The sequence below is a fragment of the Fukomys damarensis genome, unplaced genomic scaffold (genome assembly GCF_012274545.1).
Source record: "Fukomys damarensis isolate Sample0158 unplaced genomic scaffold, DMR_v1.0_HiC HiC_scaffold_25, whole genome shotgun sequence".
Classification (NCBI taxonomy): Eukaryota; Metazoa; Chordata; class Mammalia; order Rodentia; family Bathyergidae; genus Fukomys; species Fukomys damarensis.
In genome coordinates, this window is record NW_022900937.1 from 22,340,846 (window position 1) to 22,352,978 (window position 12,133).

Consider the following 12,133-nt stretch of genomic DNA (forward strand, 5'->3'; position numbering starts at 1 on the left):
AATATATATTTTTCTTTCTTAGAAAGTATCAGCAGTGAAATAGTCCTATACATAAAACCAATACCTAAATTTAAGAAATATGATAGAAATTAATATTTTTGTGTTTTCTCTAATCATGTAAAGCATGACAGACATCACTCAAGAAAACATCACTCAGTATACTGTGATGTCAGGAAGTAGTTGCTTCTGTTGCTATTTTATAGGAATTTCCTAGCCAAACATTCTTTTTTGACTGAAGAATTCTCTCCTGAAATGTTCATTAATGCTTTAGGAAATTTAAATATAGTATTTTGAAAAGGGCAGTTATATTATCACTAAGTCGTTTGATTAGAATTCAAAGTTCTTTGTACATTTATAAAAATACCCTAAGCCCCTAAGTAGTTTAAGTGGGAGAATGGATATGTTTGCCTTTGTTTAGAAGATAGGTTAGCCAAGAATGGCAGTTCATAATAAATTTAGTTACTTGGTAGTTTTGAAGTTTTTCTCTTGAGAGTTCTTAGAACTTATCATTGTCATTAGCTTCTTAAGTAGATTTTTACAGGTGGTTGGTGATCTCCTAGCATTAATAACTTGATTAATTATAACCAAGAAATGTAGAATGAATCTGATTTTATGTCTGAAATTTGCTTCTTTATAAACATGTAAAATTCATGAGTGATTTTTAAAATGTAGTGATCAGATACAATAAGTGATCAATAAGTGATCATAACTATTTAAAGTTACTATAGATTGTCTCAGTGCATTCTGTGCAAATAATAGAAACCCCTTTGTGGGTTTACAGACATCAAACTAATACTGCAAATATAGCAGAAAATACAGGCTTTATCTTTTAAGATTTTAATAAAATTAGTAAGGTTTATTTTACTAGATTTTTTTTCAGAAGCAAAAAGAGTCTGCAGGGTAGAAGCTTTGGCTAAATAGCCACTGAGAAAATGATGGACTTGTAAAAACTAATACCTCTGTAGCATAGTTATTAAGGGACCGAAATGAAAAGAATTTAAATCATAGATATTTGGCTGAAGAAGTTGAGAAAATTATTATGAATTTGTTAATCATGGCCTGATTTTCTGCTTCCTTCATTCTTTGTGCCAGATAGCTTGGTATAGATCCTTTCCCTACCAATTCTGCCAGTATGATGTAAAACTAGTTTTTTTAAAAAATTTTGGTTTCTTATAGTTTTCATCTAAGAAATGGAAATTAGAATGGCACCATCATAACCTTTTTGAATTGATGCATATGAGGCACTGAGAATAGTGCATGGGTTGTCAGAAGTACTCTTAATGCTTGATGACACTAGAATGTATTTACATGAGCAAATGTTTTATTTTCCATAAAACTATTACTCTCTACATGATAAAAGTATTTAAAATGGAGTTGTCTCTCACCACTTAATTTGAAAAAGCCTTAAATTATATATCCTAAATACCATTAATCATGCTAATGGTTCATTTTTAATAACATTAAGTGTTTGACATTGTTCTAAATGCTTTACATGTATTCATTGCAATAAATAAATAAGCCATATCTAGAGTTGGTTTCTCCTTAATGGTGGTAATACAACCTAGTGTAGCATTGACACCAACTTTATAGTTTCTCTTCATAGGAATGTCCCAAATGCCATGTCACAATTGAGAAGGATGGCGGTTGTAATCACATGGTCTGTCGTAACCAGAACTGTAAAGCAGAGTTTTGCTGGGTGTGTCTTGGCCCTTGGGAACCACATGGATCTGCCTGGTAGGTTGGGAGAACGGAAGAATGTTCACATAAGATGTGATATGCACCACGTTATGAGTGATAATGCTATTTCTATAACATTACTGTCCAACTGGGGAGATAATAGAAATATTTACTGTGTGCTTAGGGTTAGAAGTATACACAGAATATCCAGAGAGGGATTAGTTAGGCCTATTTTATAGAAGAGGGAATGAGGAAACAATTGAGATGAACTTTTAAAAGGACTAAGTTCACTAGGTGAAAAAGTAGTATGGACACACATTGAAGGCAAAACGAGCAGCTTGAGCATATGTGGAAGAATGTGAAAAGTAGGGACTTTTTCAGAGTTATATTGTCTGTTATGTCTGTAGCAAAGGTTGTAAACTGAGAGGCTAATGGCAAAATCCAAACTGTAGGTGTGTTTTCATATCTCAGTAAGTATATTATTAGACAGAAAGTTTTGTCCTAAACTTTAAAAATTGGGAAACTGCCCAATAAAAGTCCATCTTTTTAGCTTCTTTTAGAAAAAGGCCTCATTCTTATTTGACAACAGTTACCTACAACTGATGGGCCTTTTTTTCAGGGTGATATTTCCTTCAAAACTGAAGGCAAATATCAGTTCTATATATATTTGTCCTTTGGCTCCCTTGGAATAAATTCCAGGGCCCCTTGCAGATAGGGCCCTATGCAGATACCAGAATTGGTGGATGTTTAAGTATCTTATGTACAATGGTGTAATAGTTGCATGTAAACTACACCCATCCTCCCATGTGTTTAAAATCATCTCTAGCTGTTACACCCATTTGTTTGGGGAATAACGAGAAGAAAAAAGCCTGTATGTGGAAAGAACAGATGCACACACGTATGCACACACTTATAAATTTTAGATCCATGATTGCTTGAATCTGTGAAAGTGTAACAGATAAAGAGGGCTGACTCTGTGCCCTGTCACCTTTTCTTTTTTCATTTAGTAATAAGACATCTTTATTTTCCCCATGCACATTGCATTTCCTGTTTAGGAAAATGCAAGTTAGACTGAGCGTGTTTTGAGTTTTGAGAAAAATGGGAGCACATTTCCTGATAAAAAGTGAGAATACTGGGCTGGGGGTTTGGCTCAGTGGCACCGCACCTGTCTTGCAAGCGCAACAAGGTCCTCAGTTTGATCCCCGGTACCAAAAGAAAAAAAAAATTGAGAATGCCTTTGACTATTACAACATGCAGCTTGCCCAGTATACTAATTCATATTACCTGCCTGTCTCCTGTTGCCATTTGAATGTGGGTCCTCTAATAAATTTTTGGGAAAAGGAAAAGAGGAACTAGACAAGAGCCTAAAATAGTTTAGATATTATCTTAAGGTTTTTAAGTGGGACTAAAATGCTTAGAGCCATTATTTAACTGATAATATTCTATATTGTGTGCTTTACATACATTTTCTCATAACTTTGGTTCGTTTTCTCATAACTTTCTACTGAGAAAATGAAAGGGATTAGATTCCAGGTTAAAAGGAGTTAGATTCCAAGTGAACTTGAGAACTTGAGACAATAACAAGTCTTTTCGTTTCATTGGAACTTTCATTCGTTGTATTGATTACAGGAATAGTAGTAGGGGTACTTCTGTGAAATTAATTCTAAGCCAGGTAAAGACTGTTCGGAAGTCAAGAAATCATGCCATTGTGAGAACCAAGGAGAAAGGGTATTTGAGATTTAGCGACATAGTTCTGTAGCTTTAAGACAAACTGCAGCAGTGGTGGTGATGAACCTTTGGCATATGTAACGCAGCAGGCTATTTTTTGTATCATTAAAACTCTTAAAAGATTCATCATCCCTGAACTCTAGAGGATTAGAGTATTTAGAAACTAAACTTAGTCTATGCTTTTATAAGCAAGCCTAGTGCAGGAGAGGGAGAAAAGGTGGAGAAGAAGGGAAGAGTTAGACATTTATATGTTTGTGTAATGACATCTCTGATCACAGCTACATTTTTAATTAAGTTGCACTGAAATCTGAACAGGGAACAAAAGATGAATATAGAAGAATGAATAATGTCCTGGACCAGGCTACCGTGTCCAAAATGCTGCTTGTGTCTTGTCTTTATACATGCTAAGATCTCAAGTGAATCATGATGTTTTCCTTACTATATCTTAAAATATTATACTTCAGGCTAGGTGTCTGGGGCATGCCTGTTTTTCCTGCTACTGGGGAAGCCAAGGCAGAGAGGGATCACAAGTTCAAGAAAGGCAGTTTATTACAAGTCAGTCAAGGCTGATGTTTAGCTCACTAGTAAACCACTTCCCTAGTATATGTGAGGCCCACTACTACACCCTCAAATTATAATAAATAAAATGCCTCAGAATTGTCGTAGTAGCATTCTTTTTAGTTTTTTGAGGCAGGGTCTCACTTTATAGTGAGTTTAGGCTGGCCCTGAACCCAATGTAGCTCAGGCTGGCCTCAAACTTGCGGCAATCCTCCTGCCTCTGCCTCCCAAGTGCTGGGGGATTACAGGCGTGGGCTGCCATGCCCGGCTAAAGTAGCATTCTAAGTAGCACTTGTCTGTTATTTGAGGTAGAGGTGCAAGTGAATCTACATATTTGTTTTCCTAGTCTTAAAACACTCGATAATGCTGACAGGGTAAAGCCCGGATTGGGGTGAGCGTAGGAAATAGTGATAGAAAAGAGCTGTTTGTCAGCACAGGTCACATGGAGTTGTTTTTGGATTAGGTTTAACAGCATATTTCCAGAGAGAATTACAGTCTCAGGGGGGTATTAATATTAAATGTGCTGATCCACTTGGAAAAACTTTAAGATGACATCAGTTGTTGGTTATTTCTATGTAATGATGGAAAGGAAAGAAGTTCCAAAGACTGGAAGCAGATAAAATGTAATCCTGCAAAATTTGTGATTTGATTCCATACACTCGCCTGAACCATAGAATGTAATTTTTCTCTCCTGTGAAGTCTCAGAATCAATGAATGGCATTTGTAGGAGGATGGACTGTCGGGTGTTCTATAGATGTCAGCAAGGTATTTCATTGTGGACTGAGATGTATTGGGCCTTGGCAATGAGTATAGGCAAGGATATTTAGGGTTGACTGACCATTTATTGGAGTATATATACTTGATTTGTGTAATTAAATTGAAAAGTCTTCTTTTGGGGGGAATTATAGGGTTTAATCCAAATAAAATGTATTTAGCCATAAAAGTATGGCTGCTAACAGATTCTGAAGACATAGCAACAGCACACACACCTCAGGTGGTGACAGGCGTAAGCTTCATTTGCAGGGATATAGTATATGTTTTAGAAGGCATTTGAGGAGGTTACTGAACATGTGACAATACAGTGTGTTTAAAGTCCTTAGCAAGTGTGTGGTATGTGGTAAGCACTTAATAAATAACTGCTCCCAGAGTTTAGGTTCCCATAAAAGAGATACAAGCAGAACAAAGGAAGTGTCAGTCTTAGTCATCTCCTCTCTGAGCTGACTTCTCTGGGGATGCTTCCTCCCTCCTTCCCATTCTGATTGTCATTTACCTTTCATTGACAGATTACAATAGTATATAAAACAAATAGCATGAGTGCTATTACTGAGTAGGCTGTCAGCTCTTCGTTCTATTTGTCATATAAAGGAGCAGATAAGGTGAGTAGCTGGACAGTTGAGAATACTGGGCTTGATTATCAGATGGCCTAGGATTTAAGGTGATCTCTTTCTTCAAAAACTGAGTTAGGGCTGGGGATTTAGCTCAGTGGTTCCACCACCTGCCTTGCAAGTGCAGGGACCTGAGTTCAATCCCCGGTAGTTTAAAAAGAAAAATAAAACAAAAAACTAAGTTAGTGGCATACATGTGTAATCCCATTCATTACTCAGGAGGCTGAGGTAGAAGGTTCACTGCAAGTTCTAGACCAGCCTGGGCTACATAGTTCAAGACCTGCTTGGAATACATATCAAGAGTGTGGCATACATGTGTAATCCCATTCATTACTCAGGAGGCTGAGGTAGAAGGTTCACTGCAAGTTGTAGCCCACTAGACCAGCCTGGGCTACATAGTTCAAGACCTGCTTGGAATACATATCAAGACCCTTTCTCAAAAAAACAAAACAATTCAATTAGGGCACTATAGGATGTCATAGAAGTTCTGGAATGATACTGTTTTCTGATGATTATAGGTGAGCTGATTTGGAATACACTGGGCCATTCACTAATAACAGATTAAAAAAGGACTTATCCAGGGCTAGGGATTTGGCTCAGTGGTTCCACTGCCTGCCTTGCAAGCGCAAGGGCCCAAGTTCGATCCCCATTACCACCAAAAAAAGAGGGACTTATCCAATCTTCTGAAGAGAATTTTTATCTGTTGTTAAAGGGAATGTTGGTTCTGGATATTTAAATCCCGGTTAAAATCCTGTGCCATGTTCTCTTTTCATCATTTTATGGCTTTATGGAATCTGAATTTACTTGCAGGTACAACTGTAACCGTTACAATGAAGATGATGCCAAGGCAGCAAGAGACGCACAGGAGGTGAGCACGTGTGTGCAGGGCCACAGCACATTGGATTGCGGGGTGTGCGTTCTTAGGGAATGGGTGAGCTGATGGCAGCTCTGCAACAGTTATAGGAGGACACCAAGCAACTACTGGGCATCTTTATACACTTAGAAAATGTTATCCAAAATGCTCATCAGCAACATTTTTGTTTGTTTTTCTTTTAATTAATTTGAGTCACGTTACATAAACTGAGTTAAATAATATCTTAGTATTGCCACACCCACCCCCTGTCCAGCCAAAAAACAAAGAGAAGCCATTTTTAAATGGCCCCTCTGCTATTTATACACAATATATCATTTGTTTTTAATTTGCTTGTACCTCGTTGTTCAAAGAAGTTGTAATGATTATAAGTGAGCTGATTTGGAATGGATTATCTGGAAATTTTCTTTTTCTTGAATATAGTAAAGACCTCATAGAAGGGTTTCAAATATCTTACGTGGATACAATTTTACAACATTCGAGAATTAGTCTGGTAATTTTGTCATAATTGTAGAACCCTAGAATTTAATAATTGTTACACTTAACTGTTCATTATTATTCCCTTTATCTCTAAAAATGCTGTTTTCAAATGGTTTTCCTAGCAAGGATACAATCTAAAGCATGGTTTGCATATGTATAAACATAAAACTAGCTATAAACTACTATCCTTTTAAGCAACCATGCAGCCAAAGCAAACTACATTATCAGTGAAAAGTTAACATTTAATTTGACAGATATACTTTTTTGCTGAAATTACTGTTGATAGACTGGTGTGTGGCTGATTTTTTTTTTTTTTTCAAATTTAGTGTCATTACACCACAGTTGTGTGATAATTTGTTCTCTTAGTTAAAGTTTTTTAACTATTTCAAGTATTCATTTCTGGGCCAGGGATTTGGCTTAGTAGTTCCACCACCTGCCTTGCAAGCACAAGGGCCCAACTTCTATCCATGGTTCCAAAAGAAAAAAAATTAAGTATTCATTTCTACAGTGCCTCTTGATTTGATTTGCCCCAACTTTTTTATTACTTATCATTTCTTTCTCATTAGCCAGCCTGATATAAAGTAAGACTATATGATGCTAGTTCCAGCCATTTCACAAATGTATCATGATTACTTGAGATCTTACTGAAAAAAAAAAAAAGCCTACATTTTCTAGATTTGGTAATTCTTTTAAATCCACAGGGAACTCCTTTTTTTTTTTGTATCTGGGATCCAATTTGGGACCTTGCACTTGTCAGACAGGAGGTGGCACCACTGAGTTAAATCCCCAGCCCTCCACAGGGAACTCTTATCCTGCCTTATATTTTTCCTAATTGTCAAGGTGGATTTTTTTATTTTACCTGTCCTAAAAGAAGAGTAGTCTAGATAGATCTAGCCAAAGATAGTACTTGCTATTTTGAAGACCCCCACAATTTCATTACCATCATACTATGGACCTAGGCCTCCACACAAATTTTTGCAGAGACAAACCAAATTAACCCAAAACATCAGCAAAGTGTTTGGATCATTCCTGATCTTATTTGGTCTTCATTGGGTGATGCTAGAAGCCCTTTCTGAGATTTTCAGGGATTGTTGTATGTATCTTTTAGGCAAGTTTTTTGTTTGTTTGTTTGTTTGTACTTGGGATCAAACTCTGGCCCTTGCTGTTACAGGGCAGCTGGTGGAGCCACTGAGCCAAATCCCTGACTGACCCTTAGGAAAGTTTTTAATACTTAGATTTTTAGAAGATAGAACATATAATATTTTCTTGAATTCACATTTTTTAGACTTTCATCATGTGGGTAGTCCCAGTACTTGCAAGGCTGAGACAGGAGGATCACCACAAGTTCAAGGCTAGCCTAGACTACATAGTGAGCTCAAAGCCAGCCTGAGCTACATAGTTACAAGAACAAACCCTACAATCTTCTGATTTTTGTGGGAATACAAGGAAAGACTTCCTATCACTCCTTTTATTTTAGTGGGAACCACATCTGGATGAATGGAGCTCCCCATTGTATGCCTCTCTGAACTTTCCCATCTTCCCTATTCCCATGCTCTTACCTAGTGCTTCCTGGGAGTTGTAATCCAAAAAGTACTAGACATTTATCACACAAAGATCCTAAGTGTCTTTCAATGCCTTGGAAACATGTACTTGTGTTGTGTCGATAGTGGTAGACCCTCCCCCTCCTGTGTTGGGGAGTGAACCCAGGACCTTCACATTGAGGTGCATCTCCAGTGCCTTTTATGTTTTTAAATTTGAGGTAGAGTCTTGCTCAGTTGTCCTGGCCCAGACAGGTGTGTGATGTCCCTCGTGGTTGAATTTGATACCAGCTCTTGTGTATAATTCCTATTGTCATTATATGACCTGTATTTTTTTCCAATTGGTCAGCGATCCAGGGCAGCCCTGCAGAGGTACCTGTTCTACTGTAATCGCTATATGAACCACATGCAGAGTCTGCGATTCGAGCACAAACTCTATGCTCAAGTGAAGCAGAAAATGGAGGAGATGCAGCAGCACAACATGTCCTGGATTGAGGTGCAGTTCCTGAAGAAAGCAGTTGATGTTCTCTGCCAGTGCCGTGCCACACTCATGTACACTTACGTCTTCGCTTTCTACCTCAAAAAGAATAACCAGTCCATTATCTTTGAGGTAGGAATAGTTCCTGGATGGGGAAGAAGCCCATTTTGTCTCATTGGACAACTTGGTCTTTCACAGATAAAGATAATACAGAGAGTTGAATGTTCTGTCTGTTCAGAAAATATGGGCAAACATACTTATTAGTAAGATATGAGAAATTTTTTATTTCTTGTACTAAACTACATTCAAATTGATGTAGTTTAACTAGGTAGCAGTTACATGTGAAATGAGTACTAGATTTGAATCTTGACTTTATCCCTTTTTAGCTCTGTTAATTTGGAGCTAATTTTAACCTCTTATTTTTGTGTTTTGAAATGTGTGTTACTACTTTTCATGAATGTTATGAGGTTTAGGGAAGGTAGTTTGCCTTAATTAATTATATAGTCCCCCAGTGAAAGCTTTTATTTGGACAAAACTAACCTGAAATATTTAAAGTTCATATCACCTTTGGTAGAATAGTAAATGAATAAAAGGGGAACTTTTAGCAGTAAAGAATTTTCAAGTAAATATGCTCATTTAAAATTGATGTTCATAAGTTAGTAGACAGTAGGTCTGACCTGCAGATGAGGATTTAGACAAGTAATGTATTTAGAACTGTCTTTAGTAAAAAAACAACAATACAGTCTAAACTGCCTTACTCAGATTTATAAAGTAGCTGTGGCCAGATTTGACAGAGAATATGTTCTATCTTTTCTTCAAGTTTCCTTTTCAGTTCTTAGCAAAGAACAGTTCTCAGATTTAGAAGATCTTTCTCCTTTCAAATTTTTGTCTGTTCTTCCAGAGATACTTGCTGAATTTTTTTTTTTTTTTACCAGGGACTGAACTTGGGTCCTTGCGCTTGCGAAGCAAGCATTGGCTGAATCTTTAACTCTTCAAACATTTTAAAAATTTTTCTGAGGGCCAGGGATTTAGCTCAGTGGTTCCGGCGCATGCCTCGCATGCTCAAGGGCCCAAGTTTGATCCCAATCCCCGGTACCAAAAAAAAAATTTGTTCTAAATAAGGGAGGACAACTTGTTATCTGTGAAAAACATAACTTTACAGAAAGTGTGAGATCACTTACAAAATTATGGTATCAATGTTAAGAGTGGTTTCTTGTCAACAAACAGCTAAAATGGTTTATCTTCTGTTTTGTTTTGTTTTAATATCAAAATTTATTGTGTATTCTTTTTCTTGCAGAATAACCAAGCAGATCTAGAGAATGCCACAGAGGTGCTTTCGGGCTACCTTGAACGAGATATTTCCCAAGATTCTCTGCAGGATATAAAGCAGAAAGTACAAGATAAGTACAGGTGAGATTTTAATAGTTGTTGGGCACAAATTGGTCTAGAAAGACTTAGTGGTGAAGCTTGGTTTGACATGTCCAGTAGCCACTGCCATGTTTCTCACATGTTGCTGGGTCTATGGGGCAGCTCTCAGCAAAGAGTGGTACTGGGGAAGCTCAGCCATTAGCTATAGCTATTTACCTTAGATCCTGTAAAGAAAAAAGAGCTTAAAGAGAACAAGTGGCCATTGGGATGAAAGGGTGAGACTAGGACACTGATTTTACCCTGGGAATCCTATAGGCCGTGGCTTGATCCAGGGGTAGATAAGACTTAAAGACTTCTGTTAAAGATGCAAAATATTTGATTGCCCAACACAAGGCTCTTTCCCCTAATTTTTTTCCTTGCAGCTGATAATTTTTTCTTTTGTTTTTGCCTTACTGAGGATTGAGCTATATTCCCACCTGTTTTGTTTGTTTTGTTTTGTTGTTTTGAGATAGGGTCTCACTCAGTTGCCCAAGCTGAGCTCAAACTTGTACTATTCCTGCTTCAGCCACCCAGGGTGCTAGGACTACATGCATGTGCCACCACCCCAATCTTTTTAATAGTAATAGAAAACAGAATTTGGAAGACTTAATGATTTATACCTAACTAAATATTTTCTCAAGAGTTTAGCCAGGAATGGCTACTACATTAAGTTTATACAGCTTTTACAGTTCACAAAAATTTTGCATATGAGGATAACCTCATATGAAATTACTTTTTTTTTAAACTGTACTTCTCTGTTAGACCATAAGATCACTCATGTTCATCAGAAATTGTAACATTTTATGGCTGTAACATTAATTTCTAGGACTGGGGATCATAGCCTTCAGAAAAATACTCCCATATCACTAGAAGCAGTTTGATGTGTTATTTTTGTTTTCTTTGTTTTTTGGTACCCAGAACCAAACTCAGAACGTTATGCTCGTGAGGCAGGCGGCAGCACCACTGAGCTGTATCCCCAGCCCTTGACCTGAAAATTTACCTATTAAAAATAAGTGGTAAGAGCCAGGGATTTAGCTCAGTGGTGCTGCACCTGTCTTGCAAACACAAGATCCCACGTTTGATCCAGTACTATAGATAGATAGGTAGGTAGGTGCTTGCCAGATATGGTAATAGTCCCAGCACTCAGGAGGTCGGGGCAATATTGCTGTAGATTTGAGGCCATCCTGGGCTGCCCAATGTAAAAGGCCAGCCTGGATTATATAGTGAGACGCTGTCTCAAAACAAAGGTGCTAAGGTGCTTGGTTCCAAGTCTGGATATGTAGGAATGCCTTTATAAAAGTGTCTTTTCTATTACTGGGGGCTGAAATGCATTTTTTTTCTCTTTGTTTTCAGATACTGTGAGAGTCGACGAAGGGTTTTATTACAGCATGTGCATGAAGGCTATGAAAAAGATCTGTGGGAGTACATTGAGGACTGAGAATGGCCCTGCATAAAATGAACTCTGAAAACTTTACCATCTAGAGTGCTCATGCAATTAAAACAAAACAAACACAAACATAAAAACAAGAAGGCGCTAGCCTGTTCTGACACCGCTGGTCTGTAGTTCCAGGATTCTGTTTTGTTGACAGAAAGTTTAAGTAAATTATATTGTAATAAAAAAAAGGTAGATAAACCATTGTACAACAGTATTCTAGGCCGCCAACAAAAGTGTGACAGACACACTAAAAGCCCTCCAACTTTAACTTGTAACGTAGCTTCATTCTCAAAGCTGACGCCTTTTTCTTTTCTTTTCTTTCTTTCTTTTTTTTTTTTCTTTTCCTGAGTGTAGTACAGTTAAAATTCCACACAGCTCCTTGACTCTGCTCTTCATGTCCAAAGCAGCCACTTGTTGTACTTTGGTAAAGGACCCCTTCCCCTCCCCCACACACATAGGAACACACCTACACACAGGTCGTCCCAGGTTAAAATTCTCGGGATGGGGAAGGAGATAGGCAGAAAGGGGATTAAAGAACACACATACACACACACACACACACACACACACACACAC

At 37.6% G+C, this 12,133-nt stretch overlaps 1 protein-coding gene across 1 annotated transcript in view; it reads left to right on the forward strand.

The window, feature by feature from the left end:
* The window catches only part of Arih1 (ariadne RBR E3 ubiquitin protein ligase 1), an 86,471-nt gene extending 74,338 nt beyond the window's left edge, over window positions 1–12,133 (forward strand). The window contains exons 10-14 of the mRNA XM_010627134.3: window positions 1,604–1,734; window positions 6,159–6,216; window positions 8,587–8,847; window positions 10,013–10,125; window positions 11,476–12,133. Of these exons, the coding sequence (XP_010625436.1) occupies window positions 1,604–1,734; window positions 6,159–6,216; window positions 8,587–8,847; window positions 10,013–10,125; window positions 11,476–11,560 (648 nt within the window). The 3' untranslated portion in view covers window positions 11,561–12,133. The remainder of the gene's footprint in view (window positions 1–1,603; window positions 1,735–6,158; window positions 6,217–8,586; window positions 8,848–10,012; window positions 10,126–11,475) is intronic.